At 45.2% G+C, this 27935-nt stretch overlaps 1 protein-coding gene across 1 annotated transcript; it reads right to left on the reverse strand.

Moving 5' to 3' along the window:
* Positions 1-209: 209 nt before the first annotated feature.
* cenpf (centromere protein F) lies at positions 210-27926 on the reverse strand. The gene is given in 20 exon segments (XM_038966957.1): positions 210-984; positions 10071-10201; positions 10321-11025; positions 16086-16242; positions 16402-16626; positions 16866-18373; positions 18573-18689; positions 19036-19467; positions 19596-19755; positions 19922-23214; positions 23456-23591; positions 23837-23959; positions 24071-24199; positions 24366-24491; positions 24610-24812; positions 25353-25635; positions 26673-26776; positions 27192-27307; positions 27450-27646; positions 27765-27926. Coding segments are annotated over 20 exon segments (8523 nt in total). The 3' UTR covers positions 210-768.
* Positions 27927-27935: the final 9 nt, after the last annotated feature.

The raw sequence follows: 27935 nt of genomic DNA on the forward strand, positions 1-27935 counted from the left end.
TACAGGGGTATTTTGTGCAGTGAGATCTCTCTCCCTATGGCTTCAAAAAGCAGGATTATTGATTTCCTGAGCTGTGTGTGTCGACAGACTAGTCGCCGTCTGACTGAAGAGTCAGACGGAGTGAGAAAATACCATGTAAGACAAAGCAAAATGAAATCATATGTACACTGATGTGAGACCATAGGTTAAAAGACACACAGTCAAGCAAATGTGATTACAAAGTTTAGTAAAACAGCAGTTATATCATTATGAACAACCAATGAGCTGGAGTGAAGTGGAATTATTAGTTATTGACACAGAAAAGACCCGTAACGCTACAGAACTAGGTATTGGAGTTTATCCTATACGACTTTATGGGCTAGTTTCCACAGACACACATTAAGTTCCAATGGCATGGAGATTCTCCATCGAGGCATGCTTTCTAGTCCAGTAGGATTCATTTGGGTCTGGAAAACCAGCCCTATAAAAGCTTTTTATTTTTTATTGTTGTGCTATTAACAGCAGTAGTAAATCAGGAGGAATAGAAAGTATAAAACAGGTTCAGAACAAAACACAGAAACATTTAATATCTACAGCTCACATTGGAGAATCACATTCCATCTGTACTACTGTACCACAGACAGCAGATAAATGACATTAGTAATGCAGCTTACAGGTCTGCTATTTCAGACATTCTGACATCAGTATTCTGTCATCGCATTGGTTTGGGCTGAGGTGTTACTGGCATCTACTGCTGGTAATGACTGTACAGGTTAGTTAGTTGCTATGTTACTGCACTTGGCAGTTCTCCTCTTGGCGTGATGATGTCATCATGGCCTCTTTGCGTTTCTCCCTCTGTTCCGGAGTCTTCCGTGTGCTCAGGGACCGACGGCCACGCCTCTCCTCGCCACTGGGGGCGGGACTAACACACAGGCCTTTCCCACCAGGGCTGTCAGACAGAGTTGCCATGCCGACAGGGCTCTGAAGGGACAGGGACTCCAGCACCTGCAAGAGTAGGAAAGGGTTTTAAATGGTCATGTTATGGACAGAGACATGAGTGGACTCTCCCTGTCTTCCTAAAGTTAAATGGTCCACCCCCCCAGCTTCTAAGGTACCTGGTGGTATGACAAACTAGTTACAGCATAACAAAGTTCCTCTGCAATACTGGAGGCTGCTGAGGGGAGGACGGATTATAATAATGGCTGGAACAGAGCAAATGGAATGGCATCAAACACATGGAAACCAAGTGTTCGATGTATTTGATACCATTACCACAAGCCCATTCTCCCCAATTAAGGTGCCACCAACCTCCTGTGCTCTGCAACTACCACAGGGAGGCTTCACCACAAGTTAATATGCCCCCAATATGGATGTGATCTTTCATTAGACTGAAGTTATGGAGAGGGTGTTCTTTTAAGTGCTATTCCTGAAATGGGCCCGAGAGAGGAAGCCGTCTCACAAATGTCTTGCGAAAAAATGCCGGTACAATTCTATAATTCTATTGTTCATTTGACATGGTAGCATCTTTCAAAAATCTGTTCGCCAATTGGATGGAGACGTGTGTGAGTGAATGTGTATGTTATCAGGTCTCCAGCGAGCCGTAGTCAAGAGTGATTTTCTAAGCCGAGAAAAGAGGGTCCCCATTGCAGATGTGACCCAGGTTAGGCTGACTGACTGAATACAACTGTAGTGGCTTCCTTTCCTCTTTACCATAGCCACTGCCCAAGCCTGAAGCGGGGTTGTTTCGGACGCATACAGTCCACACTTAACGTTTCCAAACGGCCAAACATTCAATGAGATCCAGGGATATGGTGCAACAAAAAATGTTTATTCTTCTTATCTAACAAAAAGGTATTCTCCAATCAACTTAAAGCAGAGATTACTTGAAATGCAAATACATAATATAATATGACCTGTCTGTCTTTCTGTATGTATGTCTGTATGTCTATATGTCTGTATGGTCAAAAAACTATACCGCTCCCGCATCTAGCAAGGACTCCTCCCCCCGAAGGCCCAACTTCCTGCCTTTATACTAACACAATTAACACAGTACAATGAATGGGCAAGAGGGGGGGCCAAAAACTGAGTTACACTAATAACAAATGAATATATCTCAATCCGGTAAATAAATCATAAAGGTACGTACCTAATATTTCATCATATACATTAATATTTAATATATTTACACAAATGTACATGGAGCTCAGTATGTTCAGTCTTTTATACAAAATATGCCCAAATCGGCTCTAACATACCGGCCCCTAATTGTTGACTGCACTGAATGCACAACAATTACTTAATATTCAAACGTAGAGCCAATACAAAAACATTCTATACCAGAGCACCATTACAGTTCATAGCTATATACAAATATACAAGGTGCCATATAGGAAAATAGTCCATAGATCTCAGTCTGAGTTGAAGTGTAAAGGTGTTCAACTTCCAAAAAATGTCAAGAGTTTGACGTCCAAAAAATGTATGACATCAAAGAATGTAAGAGTACGACATCAACGAATCAGAGGTGCACGTGATTCAAAGATGGAGCACTGTGTGTGTGTGTGTGTGTGTGTGTGTCTCACTTCGTCGCCTCAAGGAGCAGACAGAGTTTATTGATAGGTCTCTGTAAGATATTGGTCTTAGTCTTAACCATGACGCTCCGGACAAGACCTTTGGCCCCTGGCAAAGCCTTCACCACACGCCCCATTAGCCAAGAGTTCCTTGGGGCGGTGTCATCAACGATGACCACAAGGTCACCAGGACTGAAGTTTCTCTTAGTTTTGTTCCACTTGTTCCGCTCCTGCATAAGTGGAAGATACTCCCTGATCCATCTCTTCCAGAAGAGGTCAGTGATATATTGTACTTGCTTCCATCTCCTTCGTGAGTATAGGTCACTTCTCTGGAATAGTCCTGGTGGCAGGACTGGCTTTGCTTTCAGATGAAGCAGATGGTTCGGAGTCAGGGGTTCTAGATCGTTAGGGTCATTTGTTACAGTAGTGATTGGTCTGTCGTTCATAATCGCCTCAACTTCACACAAGGCTGTCTGCAAAGCCTCATCATCCAGTACTTGCTCTTTAAGGACTGAATAGAGGATCTTTTTCACCAGTCGGATCAACCTCTCCCATACCCCCCCATGGTGGGCTCCAGAGGGAGGGTTGAATGACCATGTCACTCCTTCCTTCAGTAATTTATTTTGAATCTTGTTGTGATCCAGCTCTTTCAGAGCTTCTCCTAGCTCTCTGTGTGTTCCAACAAAGTTGGTGCCATTGTCTGTTCTGATACTTGTTACTGGGCCCCTTCGACAGATGAACCTGCGCAGGGCATTGATGCAGGAATCAGTATCCAGATAACTAGCAACTTCTAGATGGACAGCTCGACTCACAAGGCAAGTAAAGATCACACCATACCGCTTCACATGAACGCGGCCTCGCTTCACCTCTATGGGGCCAAAGTAATCTATGCCCACATGGGTGAAAGGCGGCAAATCAGGTGCTACCCGATCTTGTGGAAGGTCAGCCATCTTCTGTTCCCCGGCTCTAGCTTGCATCCGCCTGCAGAAGACACAGCTCTTAAGGATCTTCCTTGCTAAGGAGTTGGCACAGGGTATCCAATATCGCTGGCGAAGTCTAGAAAGCATGTGACCTCTCCCAGAGTGGCCAACCTGCTCATGGATGTGGAGTAAGATCAGTCTGGAGATGTAGGAGTCTTTGGGCAGGATCATAGGATTCTTTAGTTCCGTAGGCATAGCAGCTTTGCTTAACCTTCCTCCTACTCTCAGAATGCCATTGTCAACTATTGGATCAAGCTTACAGATTGAGCCGCTTCTCTTGGCACATTGTTTTCCTTTTACAACTAGTGCAATTTCTTGTTTAAAGTGCTGTCGTTGCTCAAATCGAATGATGACCTTTTCTGCTTCATCTAGGTCATCTACAGACAGACTTTCTTTTCCAAACGTCAGTTTGAACTTGTCAATTTGTTCCTTCAGTGAGTTTGTCAGACTCTGATCTGATCCTGGATCAGTTTGGGTGAGAACTTTCCTTTTCTGGCTTAACTGTAGTAGAAGTCTCTTCAGTTTCAGCATCCAGGCAACTGCTTTCTTCAAGCTGTTCCATGTTGAATAGTACTCAATCAGTTTGCTGGTCGGACTCTTTTCTTCCACACATGTACTGTTTACGATGACGTCTTTTCTCACCTCTGGATCATCTGGAGGGATGGAGCCAAGCTCCTCGGGGACTTTCGGCCATTGTGTTTCTGTTTTCTCCAGGAATTCTGGTCCTTTGCGCCATCTCTTTGAGTTCAGGAAAGTTTCAACATGTAATCCTCTTGAGGCATCATCGGCTGGGTTGTGTTTGGAGTTCAAATACCTCCACTGTTTTGCTTTCGATAGGTCACGGATCATAGCAACCCTATTAGCCACAAAAGTATGGAATCTCTTGGTATCGTTGCGGATGTATTTTAGCACCGACTGGCTGTCTGTCCAGAAAGTTGACTCCTCAAGTTCAATCTGGAGCTCCAACCTTAACATCCTGTCCACTCGCACTGCCAATGTTGCTGCAGCAAGTTCCAGTCTGGGGATCGTCATCTGCTTGAGTGGAGTCACCCTTGATTTCCCCAGTATGAATGCGATGTGGACCTTTTCCATAACGTTTGTGAACCTAAGGTAGCTTGCCGTGCCATAACCTTGTTCACTTGCATCACCGAAGTGATGCAGCTGTGCGGTCTTGATTTGACCAAAGTTCTCAGGCATCATACACCTGTCTATCTGGAATCTGGAGAGCTGGTCCAGCTCTGAGAGCCATCTCTTCCATGAAATAGAGTGTTCTTCAGGGATGACTTCGTCCCATCCACACTTTAGCTTGCAGAGCACTTGAAGAATTTGCTTTGCCTTTAATACGAATGGGGCGAGGAAACCTAATGGATCATAAATAGAGCTGACAGTTGAGAGAATACCTCTTCTTGTAAGGGGTCTGTTCTTGACAGTGACCTGGAAGGTAAACACATCCCTTTCAATGTTCCATCGGATTCCAAGTGCTCTTTCAACAGGCAGCTTTTCTCTGTCCAGGTCCAGTTCTTTTATCTGCTTGGCTTTGTGTTCATCAGGGATAGAAGCTAGTACAGTGCGGCTGTTGCTGACCCACTTGGTCAATTTGAACCCACCTTGAGAGCACACATCCCTGAGGTTTCTTGTGAGAGCTATGGCTTGTTCTTCTGTGGCCACTGACTTGAGGCAGTCATCAACATAGAAGTTGGACTTGACTGTTTGAATCACCTCTTCATCGTACCTCTCACAGTTGTCTTCTGCAGTCTTTCGCAGTGCAAAGTTTGCACAACTTGGAGAGGATATAGCACCGAAAAGATGTACTGTCATTCTGTACTCCTCCAATCTTTTGTTAGTATCACCATCCGGCCACCATAGGAATCGCAGGAAGTCTAAGTCATCTTCATGGACACGTACTTGATGGAACATTCCTTCGATGTCTGCCATCATGGCAATGTGCTCTTGCCGAAATCTTAGCAAGACTCCTATAAGCGTGTTTGCCAGGTCAGGGCCTTGAAGGAGTTCACTGTTAAGAGATGTACCTTTATAGGATGATGAACAGTCAAACACCACTCGTATCGTTCCTTTGCGCTTATGGTGAACGCCATGGTGTGGTATGTACCATACCTTGCCTTTCTCTCTGAGGAGCTGTTCTTGTGGTACCTTCTCGGCGTAACCTTTTGTTATCATCTCTTCCATGAAGCCTTTGTACTCTGCAGCGTAACCTTTGTCCTTCTTGAACTTCCTGATAATATTTAGAGCCCGCTGCTTTGCCATGTCACGGTTGTTTGGCAGGACTACATCTTTGTTGCGAAAGGGCAACGGTAAGTAGTAGTGATGGTCTTTGAGGGTTATGGAGCTTGATACAATCTCCATAAACCTACGATCCTCAGCTGACATCTCACTTTTCTCTTCATACTCTCTCTCAGGGAAGTCATGGTTGTACTGATTTACAAGAAGAACCCCCAGGTCGGCCATTGAGATACGATTGGCCATCACCGTAGGACGCCCAGATTCTTCTGCCATGGTACAACTGTTGAGAGGACCATTCATCACCCATCCAAAGAGGGTTTTCACTGCATACGGTCCGTTGCCTTGGCTATTTATGATTTGCCAGGGTTCCATTGCCTTTGGAGCATTTACGCCAATCAGAAGTTCGACGTCGGCATCAATCTCCTTCAACTGAACCTCTTTCAGGTATGGCCACCTTTTGAGATCTTTCTGAGTGGGAATGTTCTCTCTTGTCACTGGGATCTTATGTTGGGTGTAGACCTTTGGTAATGCAAGAAATGTGTCGCCTTCCACATTGCCAATCTCTAATCCAGATATCTCAAAGCTCTTGGTAGGACTCTCCTGCCCCATTGTGCGTAGCAGAATTTCAGTCGCACTGCCTTTAGCTTGCAACTGCCTCATGAGTCTCTCCGTACAAAATGTTGCTGAGCTACCAGAATCGAGAAACGCATAGGTTAACACAGACTTGCTTCCATTTGCCACCTTTACTTGAACTGGCACAATTGCAAGTGCACAATCTGTACCGGCCCCGGTATCTTCACCAGCTTCCAGTGAAACAAGAGCACTGCTGACAGTCTCCTCCCGCTTTACTGCTACACCACTCATATCTGCCTTTTGAGATCTAAATCTCTCTCTTCCTTCAATGTGCAGGATAGTGGGGTGCTTTCTTTGACAGCTCTGACAGGTCATCCTTCTTTTACATTCTCTGCTTAAGTGTCCTCTCATCAAACAGCCAAAACAAAGGCCTTTTGATCTCAGAAACTCAACCTTGAATTCATGTGGCTGTGCCTTCACCTGTTGGCAGTCGACCAATAAATGCGCACCAGCACAAAATATACATGAGATACTGGGAGCATCAGAAGGGTAGGTGCCTGGTCTCTTTACTTTGAATGTTTGTTCTTTTAAAGGTTTTTCAGAGTCACAATCTGCCACTACAGCTACTGTAGTGGCAAAGCTGCTTCCCCTACTCTTGGACTTGAACTGCTGTTTAAAGTCAGCTTCTGTTTTGGGTTTTAAAAACCTTTTGTTGTACAGGGGATCTTGAATATCTCCATACAACGGATCCTGCAGTATTTTGGCCTGTTTTTCCATGAACGTTACCAGGTCACTGAACTGGGCCCTCAGGTGACTTCTCTCTAAAATATCACATGCCATAGACCTCCATTTTTCCCTTAGTTTGTAGGGAAGTTTTGACATGATCAGCTTTATGTTGGAGGGAAGATTAAGCTCTTCCATGTTCTGTAGGTCTTGCATAGCGTTACAGCAACCTCTTAGATAGAGTGCATAACCACCCAGTCCCTTTCCATCATCGGGTTTGATGTTTGTCCAGTTCCAAGCCTTTTCCATGTAAGCAGTGGTGACTTTGATTTCATTGCCAAAGTGTTCCTTTAACAACCTCTTAGCTACTGCATAGCCTCTTCTGGCTTCCATATGCAGACAACTACGGACCAGATCCTTGGGCTGACCAGAGGTGTATTGTTCCAGGTAATAGAGCCTATCCTGGTGACTGCTTGTCTTATTTTCTATACCATGCTCAAATGCACGCATGAATGGCCTAAAGTTTAGAGGATCACCGTCAAACATAGGTATCTCCCTAACAGGGAGTGTGGCTTGTTTGTGCTGTAGTACAAGGAGGTCAGCAATTTCATTCTGCCTTTGCATGACAGTAGAGAGGTTATCATGGCTGGTATTATGGCTGATACCCGCAGTGTTGATTCTGTGTTGATTGCTAGACCTTGCTGTTGGCTGCTGAAGAGTGTGGTTTACGACTGTTTTCGGAATAGGGTTTGATGGCTTTGTGGTCGGTTGTTGTAAAACTCTTTGTAGTGGGGTCTTTGGAACTGCACCTAATGCAGCAAACTCAACAGGTGATGGTTCAGGTTCCACATAGACCTCTGGTTCCTGTTTCTCAAAATAAGAGTTCATTCCATCTTCTTGGCTTAGTAAATGGGCTGCCACAGAATGGGATTGAGAAGTTGACTCAGTACTCTCCAGGACCTTCAGTTTGGCATTATATGCTGCTATGTCCGTTTCCAGTGCCATTTTTTCCATCCTAACATTCAGTTGAGCTTTCTCCAGTTCCAATGCATGCTTGTCTTGTAATGATGCTTGGCGAGCTAGTAGAGCTGCTCGTTCTGCCTCGGCTTTAAGGCGTTCAGAGGACACTGAGGAAGCAGTCTTAGAATACTTAGTTTTACTTGATATTTTTGACACATTGGAAATGCTGTCATGTGGTTCAATGAGCGTTTGTGGCTCAACTTCAGCCTTTTTCCATATTTCCACCTCTTTCAGGAAATGTTCATAAGTTCTCATTCTTGGTTGATAATAGTTAATGCTCTCCTGTTCCTGTTCCTCCTCTGTGACCAGCTCTAGCACAGATTCATGAGCATTCTTAAAGTCATTGAGCACAGCATCAAATGCTTCAAGACTCTCATTCACAGTTGCAATGTTTCCTCCAACAAGAAGGACTTTTATTTCATTCATTTTGCGTGTACACACTCCAAGTTTGCCTCTCCGGGCTGCATAGAGTGAATTTAGATGCTCCTCTGCCCTCTCCAGTGGAGTCTTATTTGGGATTTCCTCCTCCATCATTCACTTTTAGTTCACTCAATTTACAATGACACGGTTGTTGGTTTGATTGTTTAAACGTAATGCCCCTTTAGACCTCCTTTAATCTTTAAAAACACAGTCATCCATTTCAGCATATTGACCCATTTTGAATTGCACATGTGCAAGTTTGGCATTTTAGATGCGTTTTAAACATTTCATCCCGTTGAGGTTTTGTCCCTTTAATGAAGTTAACACGCAGTATCTTTAGATCCTTAAGTTGCATTCGTTGCGTTGATGCATTGCATTTCCACGTTAGGCCAAATATTAGATATATGATTAGGCTACATTGTGCATAGGATCTGTGTTCCCCAAACTTAAACTTCTTAATTGTTTTCACAGCGCTGTATTTTGAATTCCATTCCCAAGTTTATCAAACATTCCAATTATAAGCACATTTGCGCTTCCATAATATGCATGATCAAACGATCGCATTGAACAGGGCAGCTCATTCATTCGCAGTGGTTACTCACGGCTGGCGAAATCTAGGAGTTCAAATCCTTCCAAGCGAGCTGTCCTTATGGTCCGAATGCAATTACAAATAGAACAAAATCCAGCGTGTGTCCGAACCGGAGATTTCCTTCCGGTAGTAATCCTTCACGGAGTTTTTTGACTTGAATGTAGTGGCTTCCTTTCCTCTTTACCATAGCCACTGCCCAAGCCTGAAGCGGGGTTGTTTCGGACGCATACAGTCCACACTTAACGTTTCCAAACGGCCAAACATTCAATGAGATCCAGGGATATGGTGCAACAAAAAATGTTTATTCTTCTTATCTAACAAAAAGGTATTCTCCAATCAACTTAAAGCAGAGATTACTTGAAATGCAAATACATAATATAATATGACCTGTCTGTCTTTCTGTATGTATGTCTGTATGTCTATATGTCTGTATGGTCAAAAAACTATACCGCTCCCGCATCTAGCAAGGACTCCTCCCCCCGAAGGCCCAACTTCCTGCCTTTATACTAACACAATTAACACAGTACAATGAATGGGCAAGAGGGGGGGCCAAAAACTGAGTTACACTAATAACAAATGAATATATCTCAATCCGGTAAATAAATCATAAAGGTACGTACCTAATATTTCATCATATACATTAATATTTAATATATTTACACAAATGTACATGGAGCTCAGTATGTTCAGTCTTTTATACAAAATATGCCCAAATCGGCTCTAACAACAACCATCTCACACCTTCTTTTACTGACAAGTCTCTTCTCTACCCTCCATCTCTCCCATGGCTTATCTTGGCTTATATCACTCTCTGCTGACCAGTGACACACTGTAATTTAACTGCAGTGTGTGGCTCACCTTCAGGACTCTGCTGCCCCCTGTGGGTGTCTCGTGTGCAGTGTGGGGCCGTGTTTCTGGCTGCATGTGACAATCTGCAGGTGCTCCGTCTTGTGTGTGTGTGTGTGTGTTGAAACTCACCTTGTGTTGGGGGGTTACAGAGGGGGTGGTGGCAGTGTGTCGTGCGGCGGCCAGACGAGGGCTACATCGCTGCACTGCGGTTCTCCTCATGATGAAGGGACTGGCCTCTCCTAGAGGGATATCAGCAAACCCTGAGACATGAGACAAATCGAACATGAGGCTGATAGTAGTAGCTCAGGTTATTATGCTTCAATAAGAACAAAGTTATTGTTGGAATCCATCATCCATACACCATGTTCCCAGGTCTCACCTCTCTGCACCAGCTCAGGAAGTCCCTCTGGCCTAAACTCCTCCTCTTCCTGTCTACTTCCTGGTTTGGGCGTGGTTGCTGTTGCTTTGATCCTCTTGGCAGTGTTCAGCAGGGCCTCCTGTGCTTTAAATGGAGTGTTGCTGTTGTCGCTAGCTGCTAGCGCACCACAACCCCTCTTCCCCAACGAACCCTGACCCTGACCAGCAGGCACCGTGTTCTCAGAGTCCATCTTTGCGGGACACGACGGTATGAGTGGTTCCTGTACCCTGGCGGCTGACCTCCTGCCTGACTTTCTCCTGGGTGTGTTGTTGCTAGCATTGTTAGCCGTGTTGCTAGCATTGTTAGCCGTGCTGCTAGCATTGTTAGCCGTGCTGCTAGTGGTTTGCGTGACAAAGCGCTCCAGACGTGTTTCCAGCGTGTCGTTGGTCTCCTCCAGCTTGTGGACACGGACCATCAGGCTGCAGTATTTATCCATGCTCTCGTCCGCCTCCCTGCTCCTCTCCTCCAAGGCTGCAGTAAGCTCCTCCAGTTCAGCCTCACTGCTCCTCTTCTGCACCCCCAACTCCCTGCTTCTCTCTGCTAGAGTCTTGCTGAGCACCTGTGCCTCCTCACTCCTCTCCTCTAGAGCTTTCTTCAACTCTTTGAGTTCAGTCTGCACCTCCTCAATGCTCCTCTTCTGTGCCTCATCACTGCTCTCTTCACTAGCTGGAACGACAGGGAGATTTTACATGAAAATGGGTTTGTGTTTTACATGGAGAGAAAAAAAAAGGGGCAAAAAAATCTAAATCTGTTTTAGCAACATTTACAGAAATGATGATTAATGTGCATTGTTCCTGTCAATTAAATCTAATATGACGTTCTACAATCTGAAGTTGTTTCAAACAGCGGTGTAAAGTACTTAGGAAAAAATACTTTAAAGTACTACTTAAGTAGTTTTTTGGGGTATCTGTACTTTACTATTAATATTTTTGACCAATTACTTTTATTTCACTACATCCCTAAAGAAAATAATGTACTTTTTACTCCATGCATTTTCGCTGACACCCAAAAGAACTCCTTGCATTTTGTATGGCTAGTGGGACAGGAAAATGGTCAAATTCATGCACTTATAAAGAGATCATCCCTGGGTCATCCCCATTGTCTCTGGTCTGGAGGACTCACTTAACACAAGTGCTTAGTTTGTACAGTGCATTCAGAAAGTATTCAGACCCCTTGACATTTTCCACATTGTTTATGTTACAGCATTATTCTAAAATGGGTGAAATAGTTATTTTTCCTCATCAGTACTTTGTTGGCGCACCTTTGGCAGCGACTACAGCCTCGAGCCTTGGGTATGACGCACAAGCTCGGCACACCTGTATTTGAGAAGTTTCTCCAATTCTTCTCTGCAGATCCTCTCAAGCTTTGTCAGGTTGAATGGGGATAGTCGCTGCACAGCTATTTTCAGGTCTCTCCAGAGATGTTCGATTGGGTTCAAGTCCGGGCTTTGACTGGGCCACAAGCACATTCAGAGACCTGTTCTGAAGCCACTTCTGCGTTGTCTTGGCTGTGTGCTTAGGGTCGTTGTCCTGTTGGAAGGTGAACCTTCGCCCCAGTCTGAGGACCTGAGCACTCTGGAGCAGGTTTTCATCAAGGATCCCTCTGTACTTTGCTCCGTTTATCTTTGCCTCGATCCTGACTAGTCTCCCAGTCCCTGCCTCTGAAAAACATCCCTACAGCATGAGGTTGCCACCACCATGCTTCACCGTAGGGATGGTGCCAGGTTTCCTCCAGACGTGACACTTGGCATTCAGGCCAAAGAGTTCAATCTTGGCTTCATCAGACATCTCCCCTGATTGATCAGTTTGGCCAGGCGGCCAGCTCTAGGAAGAGTCTTGGTGGTTCCAAACTTCTTCCATTTCAGACGGATTGAGGCCACTGTGTTCTTGTTGGTACCCTTTCCTAGATGTGCCTCAACACAATCCTGTCTCGAAGCTCTACGGACAATTTTGTCAACCTCATGGATTGGGTTTTGCTCTGACATACTGTCAACTGTGGGACCTTACATAGACAGGTGTATTCCTTTCAAAATCATGTCCAATCAATTGAATATACCACAGGAGGACTCCAATCAAGTTGTAGAAACATCTCAAGGTTGATCAATGGAAACAGGATGCACCTGAGCTCAATTTAGAGTCTCATAGCAAAGGGTCTGAATACTTATGTAATCAAGGTTTCTGTTTTTCTATTTTTTACTTATAATAAAATTTCAAAAAATTGGAATAAACTGTTTTCGCCTTGTCATTATGGGGTATTGTGTGTAGATTGATGAGGATTTTTAATTCATTTAATCCATTTTAGAATAAGGCTGTAACGTAACAAAATGTGAAAAAAGTCAAGTGGTTTGAACACTTTCCAAATCAGGGATGCAAACTGCTGAAGGCGCAAAAAGGTGAAACATGCAACAAATCCCCGCTAGGGGGAAATGCAGGTTTTAACTAATTAAACAACAACGAATACGATCTACATGATCAGTCTGTGCGTGTAAAAGAAAAAGTGGCTAATGTGAACCTAACTCACAGCAAAAAAATGTAAAGAAAGCAATCCAAGGTTATTTGTTGCCTAGACTTTACTGCAAATGAGAACGATACACTAATATAACAGTTACCCACGACAGCCTTTATAATAGAACGCTTGTGACAACACACACATCTAAATATTGTACTTGGGAAAGAAAAAACCCCATCTTAAAGTAGAAATATAATAAAACAAACAGGCACTCTATTTTTGCTCTATTATACTGGCCACTATAGTAGACGACGATCAAGTGCACAAGGCTACATGGGTGCAAAAATAACGTTCACTGAGTAAATCATTTTATAATCCCCCTTCACTCACAAGTGTTACTGTCAAGTTCAACACAACAAAAGCAATGTCTTTGGACTACACAATATTACACTTTCTGCCTGTGGACATCTGTTCTACAATGTGCCAGCAGAGCACGATACCCTTTGTTGGCATAATTCATCTCTTTCAGGCAGAGTACACCTGGCATAGCCCTTTTTATCCACAATACTGAACAAGTGAGAAAAGGGGAAAGTGTGTGGTGTTCCTTTCACCTCTATAGTGGCATCCAGCTTAAGCCAGGCCCAGCTCCACTTGATCCCTCAATACACTTGTTTAACAACAAATTAACAAATTAACCACATACAGTAGAGGGAAAACATTAGTTCACAGATATTAGTTAGTTAGTTAGCTAGTTAACATTTCACACAGATTACCAGAGTCCAGTAAGAAATTAACGCAAGTTGAGAAACAGCAAGGAGTCGTAGACCAGTTAACTTCTTATGGCTGGGTGGCAGTATGGAGTAGCTTGGATGAAAATGTGCCCAGAATAAACTGCCTGCCACTCAGGCTCAGAGGCTAAGATATGCATATTATTAGTAGATTTGGATAGAAAACACTCTGAAGTTTCTAAAACTGTTTGAATGATGTCTGTGAGTATAACAGAACTCATATGGCAGGCAAAAACCTGAGAAAAAAATCCAACCAGGAAGTGGGAAATTTGAGGTTTGCCTATCCAATATACAGTGGGATATTGATCATTTTGCACTTCCTAAGGCTTCCACTAGATGTCAACAGTCTTTAGAACCTTGTTTGATGCTTCTACTGTGAAGAATGAGGGAAGGAGAGCTCTTTGAGTCAGGTGTCTGGCACGAGCTGAACATGCACGCTCACGTGAGAGCGACCTGCTTTCCATCGCATTTCTGAAGACAAAGGAATTCTCCAGTTGAAACATTATTGAAGATTTATGTTAAAAACATCCTGAAGATTGATTCTATACATCGTTTGACATGTTTCTACGAACTGTAATGGAATTGTTTGACTTTTCGTCTGACCTGCACGTCATGAATGTGGATTACTGGACTGAACGCGCAAACAAAATGAAGGTATTTGGACATAAATGATGGACTATATCGAACAAAACAAACATTTATTGTGGAACTGGGATTCCTGGGAGTGCATTCTGATGAAGATCATCAAAGGTAAGTGAATATTTATGCTATTTCTGACTTCTGTTGACTCCAAAAAATGGCGGATATCTTTATGGCTCATTTGGGCTCTGAGCGCGGTACTCAGATTATAGCATGGTGTACTTTTTCCGTAAAGTTTTTTTTAAAGCTGACACAGCGGTTGCATTAAGGAGAAGTTTATCTAAAGTTCCATGTTTAATACTTGTATCTTTATCAATGTTTATTATGAGTATTTCTGTAAATTGAGGTGGCTCTCTGCAAAATCACCGGACGTTTTGGGGGAAAAACATTACTGAACATAACGCGCCAATGTGAACTAAGATTTTTGGATATAAATATGAACTTTATCGAACAAAACATACATGTATTGTGTAACATGAAGTCCTATAAATGTCATCTGATGAAGATCATCAAAGGTTAGTGATTAATTCTATCTCTAATTCAAATTTTTGTTACTCCTCTCTTTGGCTGAAAAAATGGCTGTGTTTTTCTGTGACTTGGCTCTGACCTAACATAATCGTTTGTGGTGCTTTCGCTGTAAAGCCTTTTTGAAATCAGACACTGTGGTGGGATTAACAAGAAGTGTATCTTTAAAATAATGTAAAATACTTGTATGTCTGAGGAATTTTAATTATGAGATTTCTGTTGTTTTGAATTTGGCGCCCTGCACTTTCACTGGCTGTTGTCATATCGATCCCGTTAACGGGATCTCAGCCGTAAGAAGTTTTAATATTATAGCGAATTGGTTAGGTTACTAACGTTAGCTCATCTGATGTTGTAACGTTAGCTGTCTGACGTTATTAGCCTGCAATTTTTCACACCATAAACTCAATTATTTGTTCAGTTAAGTTGGCTAATGTTGCTCAACATTTCTCTGGCTAGCTAATGGATAATTCGATCAAGCTAGCAAGATAACGTTACTTAACAATGCTAACAATACTTGTTCCACCACACTTTCTCCCCCACATCAAACTTTCCAAATGCCAGTTGTTTTTCGGTTACAGCTCATGAAGTACGCTTTCATCACCTTCTCACCCCCTGGTCTCCGTGGTCAGGCTTCTCACCTAACGTTACCTCTTGGTTATGGTTCAGGGGACGCGCTGCTGTTAACTGACAAACTGCCTTTATACTCTCGACTTTACAAAGCTGATGCTGTAACTAGAGAATTGGTTGTCTCTTCTCTCTTCAGTCGCGTTGCATTCTGTTGTTATGTGAATGATTGGCTGAGCCTTAGTGATCCAAAGCACCCCCCCCCAAACTTTCTCATCGGATCGACACGAATCATGTAGGTCACCTATTTTGGATTCAAAACGGCAAATGTTTGTATCCCTGCCAAATGCACTGTAAATTATGTCTGAGTGTTGGAGTGTGCACCTGGCTATCCGTAAATAAAATAAATAAAAACATAGTGCCGCCTGGTTTGCAATATAAGGAATTTGAAATGATTTATACATTTACTTTCAATACTTAAGTATATTTGAGCAATTACATTTACTTTTGATACTTAAGTATATTTAAAACCAAATAGTTTTACTCAAGTAGTGTTTTACTGGGTGACTTTCACTTGAGAAATGTTCTATTAAGGTATCTTTACTTTTACTCAAGTATTACAAATTGGGTACTTTTTCCACCACTTGTTTCAAATAATGTAAGTATTCATGTGGGGTTCCCCAGGGTTCAATTCTTGGGCCCTTACTGTTTTCATATATCAATGACATTTATTATTGATGGTAATGTAGTAGATAATGGTACCTGGTGTCTGGCTGGCCTGTAGTTGCTGGGTCTCCAGTACAAGAGCCTCCCTCTCCTTCTCCAGCTGTTTACAGGAGTTCATCCACAGGTTAACCTTACTGAGGGCTGAGTCCCTCTCCTTAGACAGACGGGCCACTCTGGAGCTCAGCTCAGACACCTCCAGACAGGACACAGATAAATAATATTAGTCACCATAATAATCACTCACAGATTTTTTTTTTTTTTTAAAGTAATACATTTTCAAGTGGTTTTCACTCCTAATTTAATGCAATGAATTTCCAGGCCGTAAAGCAACAATGTGACAAGGGCTGTATACCTGTTTGCTGCTGTCCTGCTGTGTGATGGTAGTGCTGAGCTCCTCCATTCTGGTTCTCAGGCTGCTCAGCTCTGACAGATGACCTCTGACCTCCTCCTCCGCTGCAGCCAACTGTCCCCTCAGCACCTCCTGCTCCGAGGTCAGCTCACCCCTAAGGGCTGCCACCTCCTCCTCCTGCTGTGCCTTCAGCACCTCCTTCTCTGAGGTAACCTCCTCCAGGGATAACTAGGGAGGAGTCCGTAGTGTGTTAGAAAGAGGACATACATAGTGTGACTGACACACTGCATTGCTGAACTAGAATACTGGCACAGGTGAACACGTCTCTGTTTCCAACACATTAACCATGGTTGAAAAGTACAAAGTACCAAGATCATTCCAGTCTCGTATGGATGAATGAAAACCCCAAATACTAAGAATATAGGCTATTCTACATGATATCAATAGAACTATAGAAAACCACTGACCTTGTAGCTTTCTGCCTGCTGCTGTAGTTCTAGTCTCTCTGCAGACTGAGCCTGTTCTTTCTGCTCCCACTCCGACAGTAGCGCCTGCAGCTTCTCCATCTCTTGCTGCAGGGTGTTGTTGTTCTCTCTGATGTCCCCCATCTCGTTCTGCTGTGCCTCCAGGTCCTCCTGCAGTCTCAGAGTCAGCAACTCTCTCTCCTTCTGCCGCTCGACCTCCAAAGCCTGCAGTCGATCCACCTCTTTCTTCAGCCTCTCCCCCTCAGTCTTCCATTCACCTACTAAGTACTGCAGCCTCTCGCACTCTTTCTCCCATTCCTCCGTTAGAGACCGCCTTCTCTCCTTCTCTCCCCCCAGGTCTTCTCTGCATTTCTGCAGCTCAGAGCTCACAGAGCCAAGCTGGGCCTGTAACTCTTCCACCATTGCCCTCTGTTTGTCCTCCGCCTCTCTCATCCCTCTCTCCAGTTCCTCAGTGGCAGCTCGGTTTGCTGCCTTCAGCTCCTCAATCTCTGCGTTCTTCAGGGAGAGCGCTCTCTCAAGCCTCTCCTTCTCATTTCTCAGGCTGTCCAGTTTGGCGGTCATCTCCTCAATCTTCCTGGCCAGTTCCTTCTTCTCTTCCTCCAACTCTTCCAGTTGGGCCATGGCCGTCTCAGCCTGAAGCACAGCCTCCTCTAGGTTTTGGTCAGCGTCTTCCCTCTCCCTCTCCTGTTTGTCTATCTGGTCCTGAAGAGCATCAGCTTTCCTCCGGGCAGCCTTCAGCAGTTCGCTCATGTGTTTTTTCTTTCTCTCGTCGGACTCTATGCGGACCTGGAGCCTCTCGATGCCCGACCTCATTTGGGCCACCTCCTCCTGGGTTGAGTTGAGGCGTGAGGCTATCTCTCCTTTCTCTAGCAGAGAAGACTCCAGAGACTGGGCTAGTCTAGATATCTCCCCTTCCAGAGACTGGATCTTAGAGGCCATGGACTCAGTGTCTCTGCTCGCAGAGCTCTGGTTATCTTTGAAGCTGTTCAGTTGGTTAATCAGGTTGTCCTTCTCCCCGCTCTGCAGGGTGATGGTCTTCTCTAGCGTCTGACACTGCAGCACCAGCTGACCTCTCTCCTTCTGCAGACTCTCCAGGTTAGCGGACGTCACATCAGATTCCCTCTTCCCATTTCTGATATCTTCCTCTAAGATCTTAATAACCTCTCTAGTATCCACGTTTGTCTTCTCCAGACTCTCTGCCTTATCCTTCCACTGTGCCACTGACTGTTCCAGCTCATCTCTATCCTCGCTGCAGGACACTAGCTCCTGTCTGAGTTGTCCGTTCTCTGAGGTGAGGGTGGCAAGCTGCTGGGCCAGGTCACATTTAGCTTTGCGGCTAGCCTCCATCTCCCTCTCCAGCGTGACTTTCTGCTCTGTCAGGCACTCCAAATCAGCCTCCATGGAGAGGATGTGTTTCTCCAGATTGGCCTTCTCAGAACGAACCCTCTTCAGTTCGCTTTCCACCTGGAAGAACCTCTCGCTCCAACCACCTTCAGGATGGAAGAATCATATCTTCATTAATTCATAAATAAAATAAAAAGCTTTTCACTATCTATACATTTGCCTAAAGCACTAAAATTAAACCAATTAGATGCTAGCACTATTAAAATGAGGCATATTACAAAGATAAAATTAGATAATAGAATTTGTAATTTCCAGAGGTCCACAATTTGGGTTTCTGGTCCTTACCTTTGGCCAGCTCCAGCGTCTCCAGCATCTCCATGACATCAGAGAGCTGACATTTAGAGGTCTGCAGGGCCAGTCTCAGGGACTCTGACTCCTCTGTCAACTCTGAGATCTGGTCACCTGATAATAAATACATGTTATTGTCATCATTAAAACACCCTTGAGAGTAAACATAATACACAGGACAAAAGACTGAAACAGCAACCTTTTTTGACATATTGGTCATTTAGCGCCGGCTCTTATCCAGAGGAACTTACAGTTACTGCATTAAACTAAGGTTGGTAAGACAATCACGTATCAACTTTATTGAGAGTAGAAACCATCCACATAAAAGCAGCTATAAGCCAAATCAGTGCTAGTAAGTGTTAGTGCAAGAAAGACAAGTACAACAGTATGGTGTTTGTTTATATTAGGGAGGGGGCGGGTGGGTCAACAAAGGAGAGATAGTGTTTCGTTAAAAACCAACCTAGCGTCCGTCTCTCCACTATGGCAGCGCTAATCTTCTCTGCGGCACCACACCTCTCCTCCTCCATCTGTTGGACCTTCCCCTCTAACTCTTCAACTTTGACCTCCAACTCAGAGCACAGCTCCTTCCTGAGGGTCATCTCAGAGGTAGCGAGATCAAGCTGGGAGTGGAGGGTCTGTAGCTCCTCCTCTAGCTTTCTGAGCGCCTCCCTGCTCAGGGCCAGCTGGTCCTGGTCACGGGGAGTTTCAGAGACTGCTGGATGTTCACCTCTGAGGGTCACATCATCATTATCTAGGCTTTCACTGAGCGCTATCTGCTGCTCTACAGGGACTTTATCCATGCAGTCACTGAACTCTACAGCTGGCTCATCGTTGCCGTCACTTCCTGCCTGTAGAGGTACCTCAGAGTTGTGGAGGTCATCTGATTGCTCAGCTGATGAGATCAAGGAAATAAAGTAAATCCTTGTGAACCCGAAGCATACATTATATTAACATCAAGATTTGTGTAAATGGAAAGCATAACTACTAGAAATTCAATGTCTTATCATATCATCAACAAACCTGTTGGTTTCATCTCCACGGTATCTTCTTTTACGGGTAAGCTGACGTTGAAGAAGGAGCCTGACGTCTGTCTGGAAGTCGGTCCGTCCGCCTCTCCTGTAGAGACCTTCTGGTCTCTCTTGGTCTGAAGCTGCTCTATGAGAGACTGCTGCTGGCTTGCCTGTCATAATAATTATAATACATTTACAAAACACATTTTACTTCCAAGGACCTATACAATACAGGCCATCGTTGTAAATAAGAATTTGACCTGCCTTGTAAAATAAACACTAAAAACGAAATCCCAAAATTACATACACAATTAGCTATCCCACTTTCCGATTTACCTGAGTCATCAGGCTGTCATAGTGTTCCTTGAACAGGGCTAGTTCACCCTGCAGTCCGCTCAGTCTCTGCTGGAGCTCGGTTTGTTCCCTCTCAAACGTTCCGATCCTCTCTCTGGCCTCGTCCTCGCTCTGCCGGGTCGCTCTCTCAAACGCAGACTGAACAGCCTCGTAGTTCTCCGCCAGGCTCTGTAACGTACGCTGGAGACACTCGTTCTCCTGTTTGACCGCATCCCTCTCATCCCCAGCGTTCAGACTGTGCCTCTGCAAGTCAGCCTCAAGTTGCTCCTTCTCCACAGTCAACTGCTCCCTCTCCACAGTCAACTGCTCCCTCTCCACAGTCAACTGCTCCCTCTCCACAGTCAACTGCTCCTTCTCCACAGTCAACTGCTCCCTCTCCACAGTCAACTGCTCCCTCTCCACAGTCAACTGCTCCCTCTCCACAGTCAACTGCTCCCTCTCCACAGTCAACTGCTCCCTCTCCACAGTCAACTGCTCCCTCGCCACAGTCAACTGCTCCCTCGCCACAGTCAACTGCTCCCTCGCCACAGTCAACTGCTCCCTCGCCACAGTCAACTGCTCCTTCTCCACAGTCAACTGCTCCTTCTCCACAGTCAACTGCTCCTTCTCCACAGTCAACTGCTCCCTCTCCACAGTCAACTGCTCCCTCTCCACAGTCAACTCCTCCCTCTCCACAGTCAACTGCTCCCTCTCCACAGTCAACTGCTCCCTCTCCACAGTCAACTGCTCCCTCTCCACAGTCAACTGCTCCCTCGCCACAGTCAACTGCTCCCTCGCCACAGTCAACTGCTCCTTCTCCACAGTCAACTGCTCCTTCTCCACAGTCAACTGCTCCCTCTCCACAGTCAACTGCTCCTTCTCCACAGTCAACTGCTCCTTCTCCACAGTCAACTGCTCCTTCTCCACAGTCAACTGCTCCTTCTCCACAGTGAGCTGAATGATGTCCATCTCCAGTTGGCCGTGTTTTCTAACCTCCTCCTCCAGGGTCTCCATCAGCCCATCAACAGTGGCCTGGAGTGATTCCACTAAACCTGCTGTGGACAAGGCAGCCTGCATCTGCTGGCGAGTGTCTTCAAGAGTTGCTGTCATCTGGGTAACTTCACAGCTCTTCTCTGACAGCTGCTCTTTGACAGAGCCCAGCTCGGTCTCCAAGGTGCCCCTTTGCGTTGCGCTCTCCTCCAGTCTCCCGTTCAGAGAGGCCACGGTTCCTCTGAGTTCCTCCACAGTTCCTTTAAGCTCCTCTATCTGGGTGTCAAAGGTGTTCATGCAGGCCTCGTTGTCCTCCAGGTCCATCTGAAGCATCTCCAGCTGGACCTTGATCTTGTTCATGCTGATGACCTTCTCTTTCAGGGCGTCGGTAGCTTTGTCTTGTTCAGACTCAGCCTGGTTCAACCTCTCTTTCAGACTCTTAATCTTACGGTCTTTCTCATCGACACCGTTTCTGGCAGAAGACAAATCTTCTCTCAGCTTAGACAGTTCTAATGAGGCCCTCTCCCATTTCTCCTTAGCCTCGGCTGCCTCCTGGCTTTTACTCTCCAGCTGGCTCTTTACAATCTCAAGCTGCTCCTTCAGGCCTCTTTGTTTCTGGAGGTAAGTCTCCAGCTCTGTGACATGGCTCTCGGCTTCCTTACGGAGTCTCTCTGAGAGCTCTTTGACTTGCATCTCCTGAGAAGAGATTAGGTTTGTTTTCTCCACCAGGCTGCTCTCCAGGTTGGAGTTGAGCTCCACGGCAGCCGAGTGGGTCTTCTGCAGAGCTTCCAGGGAGTTATTCAGGTCAGAAGACAGCTGGGTGGAAGCAGTATTATTCTCAGCGAGTCTGTCCTTCAATGTAGAGATCTGCTTCAGCAAACCATTCCTCTCCTCTTCCTGGGAGTCCTGAAGGCTTTGATACTTCACAGAAACCTCTTCAGCTTCCCTCTGGATTTTCTCTACTTTCTCTGCCATCTCTGCCTTTTCCCTCTCAAGATCTGAGGCCTTGGTCTCAGCTTCGTTCACCTGAGCCTCTAGTTTCTCAACTACGTCTCTCAGTTTCTGCAGCTCTGTCTCAGTCTGGGTCAGGGTCTCGGTCATGTTCTGCAGAGCGCTCATGGACTCCTGTGCCGCAGCCGTCAGATTATCACAGCGCTCCTGTAGAGAGCCAACAGTTTTCGCCTGCTCTGAGAGGCTATTGACTTCACCCTGAAGATTTTCCCCTCTCTTTTCTGCCTCGGAAAGCTTCTGCACAATATCCTCTTTAGTATTGACAATGTTGTCATACTTGGCCTGTAGTTTAACACCCAAAATTTTCTGGATCTTCAGGTTGGACTCCAGTGAAGACACCTGGTCCTGGAGGAACGGCAGCTCCTGCTGAATCTTAACCAGACTCAGCTTGGCCTGCTCAGCCTCGTCTGCCTTCAATGCTACGCTTTCCTCACACTCCTTCAGGAGGGCGGTCTTCTCCTGGGTAAACCTGGCCAGCTGTTCCTCCTGTAGGGCCGTGGTCTGAGCCAGGCTCTCCCTGAGCTGGGCTGCTTCGCTCTGGCCTAACTCTACCAGAGCATCTTTGGACCGGGCCAGGTCGCAGGCCGCCTGGTACTGCTCCTGGAGCTCAGTGTGAAACATTTCGGCCCGCTTCGCCCTGCCAGTCTCCACCTGCAGCCTGGACTCCATGTCCTTCACTTGTCCCTCGAGCTGGGTCACCTGCAACCCAACGGTTTCCAGGTTTTTTGAGTGTTTCTGGTCAGACTCCACCAGCTGTTTCTGAAGCTCTTCGTACATGCAGCCCTTCTCCTCCAGGTCGGTACACTTGTTGAGGAGTTCTCCCTTCAGAGAGTCAATCTGCCCCGATAGACAAGCCTTCTCAGCCTCCAGAGTCTTCAGCTGCTCCTTTAGACCTCTGTTATCGTCGTTCAACGAGCCCAGACTCTTCTCCAGCTCAGTGATTTTGTCGACAAAGCCTTGCTGCACAGCCTCAGTCTCGTTAACGAGCGTCTCCTTCTCCGTTTTCCATCCCTGAAGTGTCTCGTACTCCTTCTTCAGCTGCACAAACTCGCTCTGAGTGGTGGTCAGGGTTGTCTTCAGTTCCTGGATCTCCTTCTCCAGAGCTCTGTGTTTGTTTGTGATCTGTTCCACTTCCTGTTTTTGGGTATTCAGTTCACTCTGAGTCTTGTCATTCTTGGTCTCTGCGTCTGCGAGCGTTTTCTTTAGGTTCTCTAGATCTTGGGCTGACGATCTGGTCTGGCTTTCAAGTTTAGTGACAAGTCCTTTCAGCTCTTCGGACTGAGCTTCATTTTTGGCTGTTGAACAACAGACACACAGAAACAACATCTAATGTGGGGAAGCCAAAACCAGAGAAATGACAAGGCACGGAATGAAAATGAGCTCATTCCACATCAAACAGGATTTAAAACATGACTTTTACATTGCTAAATCATAATCGATAGGTTTGGAAACCATGCACAAAGTCTCACTTAAAAAATAGATTTTATATCAATGAGTACCTGGATAAATAAAGGTTAAACAAAACCAACAACCTACCTCTGAAGTCATCCAGCATGCTCTGGGTGCGTTTGAGGTTCTGCTCGGAGGTCTTCCTCTCCTCCTCCAGCTGAGACAGCCTCTTGCTACCTTGGTCCAGCTGGGCGCTCACAATGTTCTTCTCTCTCTGCAGCTCCTGGACAAGTTAAACACACAACAGTCAGATTACCTCTGGTTCCAAGATAGAGGACATCCAATGTCCTTAATGACCACCCAGGCTAGGGGTGAAACATTGTGTGCGTATATTAAAATATTTTTTTTTTGTTGTGTGTGGTTTCATTGTGTTTTTTAAATTTTGTCCAGCACATTTCCCCACAAATTAACACGTTACAGAAGAATACATAATAGGTTTAAAGAGAAATTCCATGAATCATGGCCCACCTCAAATTTCTTCCTGAGGTCCTGCTCCTTGTTTTGGCTGGCCTGTTGGCTCTGTTCTGACCTCAGCAGCTTCTGTTTCTGCTCCTCCTGGTCTCTCTCCAGCTGGCTCCTCTGGCATGACACCTGGCAGTGGGGGAAGTGACATACTTGGTAACAGGAAGTGAACTTTGAGTGGTTGTCAGTGACGTGTAGAAATGAATAACTTCGGCCCATAATCACAACGTTTTACATTACCTTGTCCATCTCAGCCTGCAGGATGTTGTGGTCTTTCTTGGCTTGCTGTATCTCCTGGTTCAGCTTGGTCTTGGTCTGGTTAAACTGCTGCTCTAAGGCGTGGTGGCTGCTCTGGAGGTGGGACAGCTCCTACACACAAACACAAGAAAACATACATTTATACACCTCCCTTCAGCAACAGCTGTTCCACAAAAAAACAAAACATGGGTAACAGAGATTGAAGTTGCCACAGGTGGATTCACAGTATTAATTTCAACTACAAAGTCTGAAAGAACAGAGGACAAATGGAGCAGACCTTCTGGCTCTCCTTCTCCTGGTCCTTGACCTTCTGTTCCAGAGCTCGTCTGCAGCTCTCAGCGTTGTGCCTCTGGCAGGACATCTCCTCAGAGACCTGTTTCAATTTCTGCTCCATTGACACACACTGGGACGAGGCACAGTAATGATTCATACATTTTCTTGTGTTCAAAACAGCCCTCAGAAACACAACAGGAATGCATTAGCAAATTATTTAATTTTTTAATACTCCATGTATCCCCTACCTTGGCGACAGCTTGTTCGTGCTGAGTGGTAGCCTTGCTAAGTTCATCTATGCTCTTGCCCAGGGTCCTGTCTCTGTCGGTCAGGTCTCTCCTAGCCTGGTCCAGCTGGCCTTGGAGCTCCTGGAGCCTGCCGCTCTGCATCCTCGCGTCCTTCTCCTGTGACTGCAGACGCTGCTCCAGCTCAGACACTTTACTCTTCAGCTCTGACAGGGCATTAAAAAAAACAGGACCAAACATTGAGAAACAAGGAGACGCGACTACACCACCGGAGTTTTCCCAGTCAGAACATTTTGTTTTTCCGTTACAATGCGTTTTCTCACAAATGTGCCTACTGACAGGGTTTGTAAAGATAGTATTAGTATAACAGGGCGTGGCCTAAAGGATAGCATTAGTATAACAGGGTGTGGCCTAAAGGATAGCATTAGTATAACAGGGTGTGGCCTAAAGGATAGTATTAGTATAACAGGGTGTGGCCTAAAGGATAGCATTAGTATAACAGGGTGTGGCCTAAAGGATAGCATTAGTATAACAGGGAGGGGCCTAAAGGATAGTATTAGTATAACAGGGAGTGGCCTAAAGGATAGCATTAGTATAACAGGGCGTGGCCTAAAGGATAGTATTAGTATAACAGGGAGTGGCCTAAAGGATAGCATTAGTATAACAGGGTGTGGCCTAAAGGATAGTATTAGTATAACAGGGAGTGGCCTAAAGGATAGTATTAGTATAACAGGGAGTGGCCTAACCTTGATTCAGCATCCTCAGCTGTTCCATCTGCTGGGAGGAGCCATCAGAATCAAACTGGGATACAGATGTGCTGATTCGCTGGATGGATTTGATTGGTGTATCCTCTGTGTTCCACAGGAAGCCGCCAGCGGATGTCCCGCCCCCTGCCCGCCTAGCCAGGGGTGTTTCAATGGTGCCCTGGGACTGGCGGCCCTTGTCCTGCTGTTGCCATGGGAATATGGAGGAGCCTGCTTGTTGCCGGGTGGCAATGTCCTTATGACTGACGGACGACTGGTTCAACAGCTAGAAGACGAGACAGAACCTTGCATCAGTATGCATCGTATTAAAGTCCCTCCAGGATTTTGCAAATGCAACTCTTCTGTGTGCAAAATCAACAATTCCCTGCATATTACGAGGGCTTGGAAATTGGGAAAATCACTGCAATATTACAGCATAAAACTGTCTGCTCACCGCATTACAAAAGGAGGGCTCGCAATTTTAGCTTATCGCTGCACTTTAACCACATAAAATGAGTCAGCGGATCTTTGGGACAATTGGATAAAAATCATAGTAAATTGCCATGCAAAGTCTAAGAGCTGCAATAGCAAAATCAAACATTTCTGCCCACAAATATAACAGAAAAACACAGTACAATCCTGGAGGGGCTGGTATTACACCATACAGATGTGGTCAAATTTATTGGCACCCCTGCAATTTTATTTAAAAAAAAACATGTTTAATTGCTATTTTTACCTATAGGCACCTGCACTACAGGTGAATTAAATTACACAATAAACGAGAATCAGCCTCCAACCAAACTAACTATAACTTAGAATAATTTAGTCCAGGCAATTTTTTTTAAACTTTAAAGTGAAAAATAACAGTGTCAGTTTAGATTTGTTCTTCTTGCTCCTGTGCAGTTGGAAATCAAACAATTACATCTGTAAACACCAACAGTGTTTTCCATTTCAAACTATTTTAGAAGAAATAGTGAATTATGCAAGGGTGCCAATACTTTTGACCGCATCTATGTTATGCTACTTCAAAGCAACAACAACGCTTTGATTTGTATGACTAGTTCAACAGGTATAGATGTTTTATTGTCACATACACCGGATAGGTGCAGTGAAATGTGTTGTTTTACAGGGTCAGCAATAGTAGTACGGCGCCCCTGGATCAAATTAGGGTTAAGTGCCTTGCTCAAAGGCACATCAAAAGACTCTGGTATTTGAAACAGGGACCTTTCAGTTCCAGAGTGTCATAAAGGATTATCATGCTAACAAAACCACTCCAATTGTAGTCCCTGCACTGCATCTGACTGTGTGGTTGTGCTACTGAGCATTTCAACTCACTTTGACCTGTGTGATTTTCAGTTCGGCTTCCAGTCTCTTCCTCTCTTCCACCTCCTGGTTGTATCTCTCCTGAAGGTCCTCCAGTCTGGAGTCTGGGAGGGAGAGGAACTGTTCACACCACAACCATGCACTTAAAATAGACAGATGATACTAGTTATGGAGGCCTCTACCAGGGTTCGGGTCAACTTCCTTTAAATTCCAGTCGATTCAGGAAGTACACTGAAATTCCCTCCATTTTTTCCCAATTAGTAATATTTGGAATTGGAATCAAATGTATTTATAAAGCCCTTTTTACATCAGCCAAATCCGAATTTGGTTTACTTTCTGAATTTAAATGGAATGGACTCCAACCATGGCTACAACTGCACCGTGACACATTTTTATCAGGTAAGTTGACTGAGAACACATTCTCATTTACAGCAACGACCCGGGGAACAGTTACGGGGGAGAGGGGGATGAATGAGCCAATTGCACAGAATGTAAGTGGGCCATATTGTGGTACTCTACCATGCTGCCTGTAGCTGGGAGTCGCAGCAGGAGTGGCAAAGGTCTTCTGAGGAGTGCTGTAGGACTGTAGATCAGAGGAGTGAGAGGGCTGCGAACGGTCCTTTTCATTCTTATATCTGTAGAGAGGAATACAGTGTTATTATTACCATGTTGTAACCATCCGATTCCTAGGCTAGCTAAGCATCTCCAGTATGTGCACAAAGCCAACGGATTTCTCGTACAGCCCTAGTTTACAGTAGTACTGAGCAAGCGACTCACTTCCTGAGTTCCTGCTCCAGTCGTTCTATGGTCTTCTTGCTGGTGCTGAGCTGACCCTCCAGGTTGCTGACCTGTTGCACTTTGACCCCCAGGTCGTGGGTCGCCTTCTGACGGGCCTTCTCCACGGCGTCACATGACTCTACTAAGGCCTGGTTCTCCCTCTTAATGGCAGACGCCTCGCTCTTCTCACTGTCAACCTGGAGAACACACAACTTTGAATGTCAAACACACAAACTGAATGTAAAAACAGAAATTCCCCTAGGATAAAGTATTGTTAATGTTTTGGAATTCAACACCATAACTTAAGTCAGCAACCTTTTGTTTCTGTTTTTGTAGAGCAGCCTCCAGTGAGTCGAGCTGGAACTGTTTCTGAGTCCTCTCCTTCTTCAGCTTGTCCAGCTGTCCCTCAATCTCTTGTATCTTCTGCAGGGCTTTACCTGAAAGACCATCCTTCCACTCCTCCACTACCCAGCTCATACTGCTTCA

The sequence above is a fragment of the Salvelinus namaycush genome, chromosome 28 (assembly GCF_016432855.1).
Source record: "Salvelinus namaycush isolate Seneca chromosome 28, SaNama_1.0, whole genome shotgun sequence".
Lineage (NCBI taxonomy): Eukaryota > Metazoa > Chordata > Actinopteri > Salmoniformes > Salmonidae > Salvelinus > Salvelinus namaycush.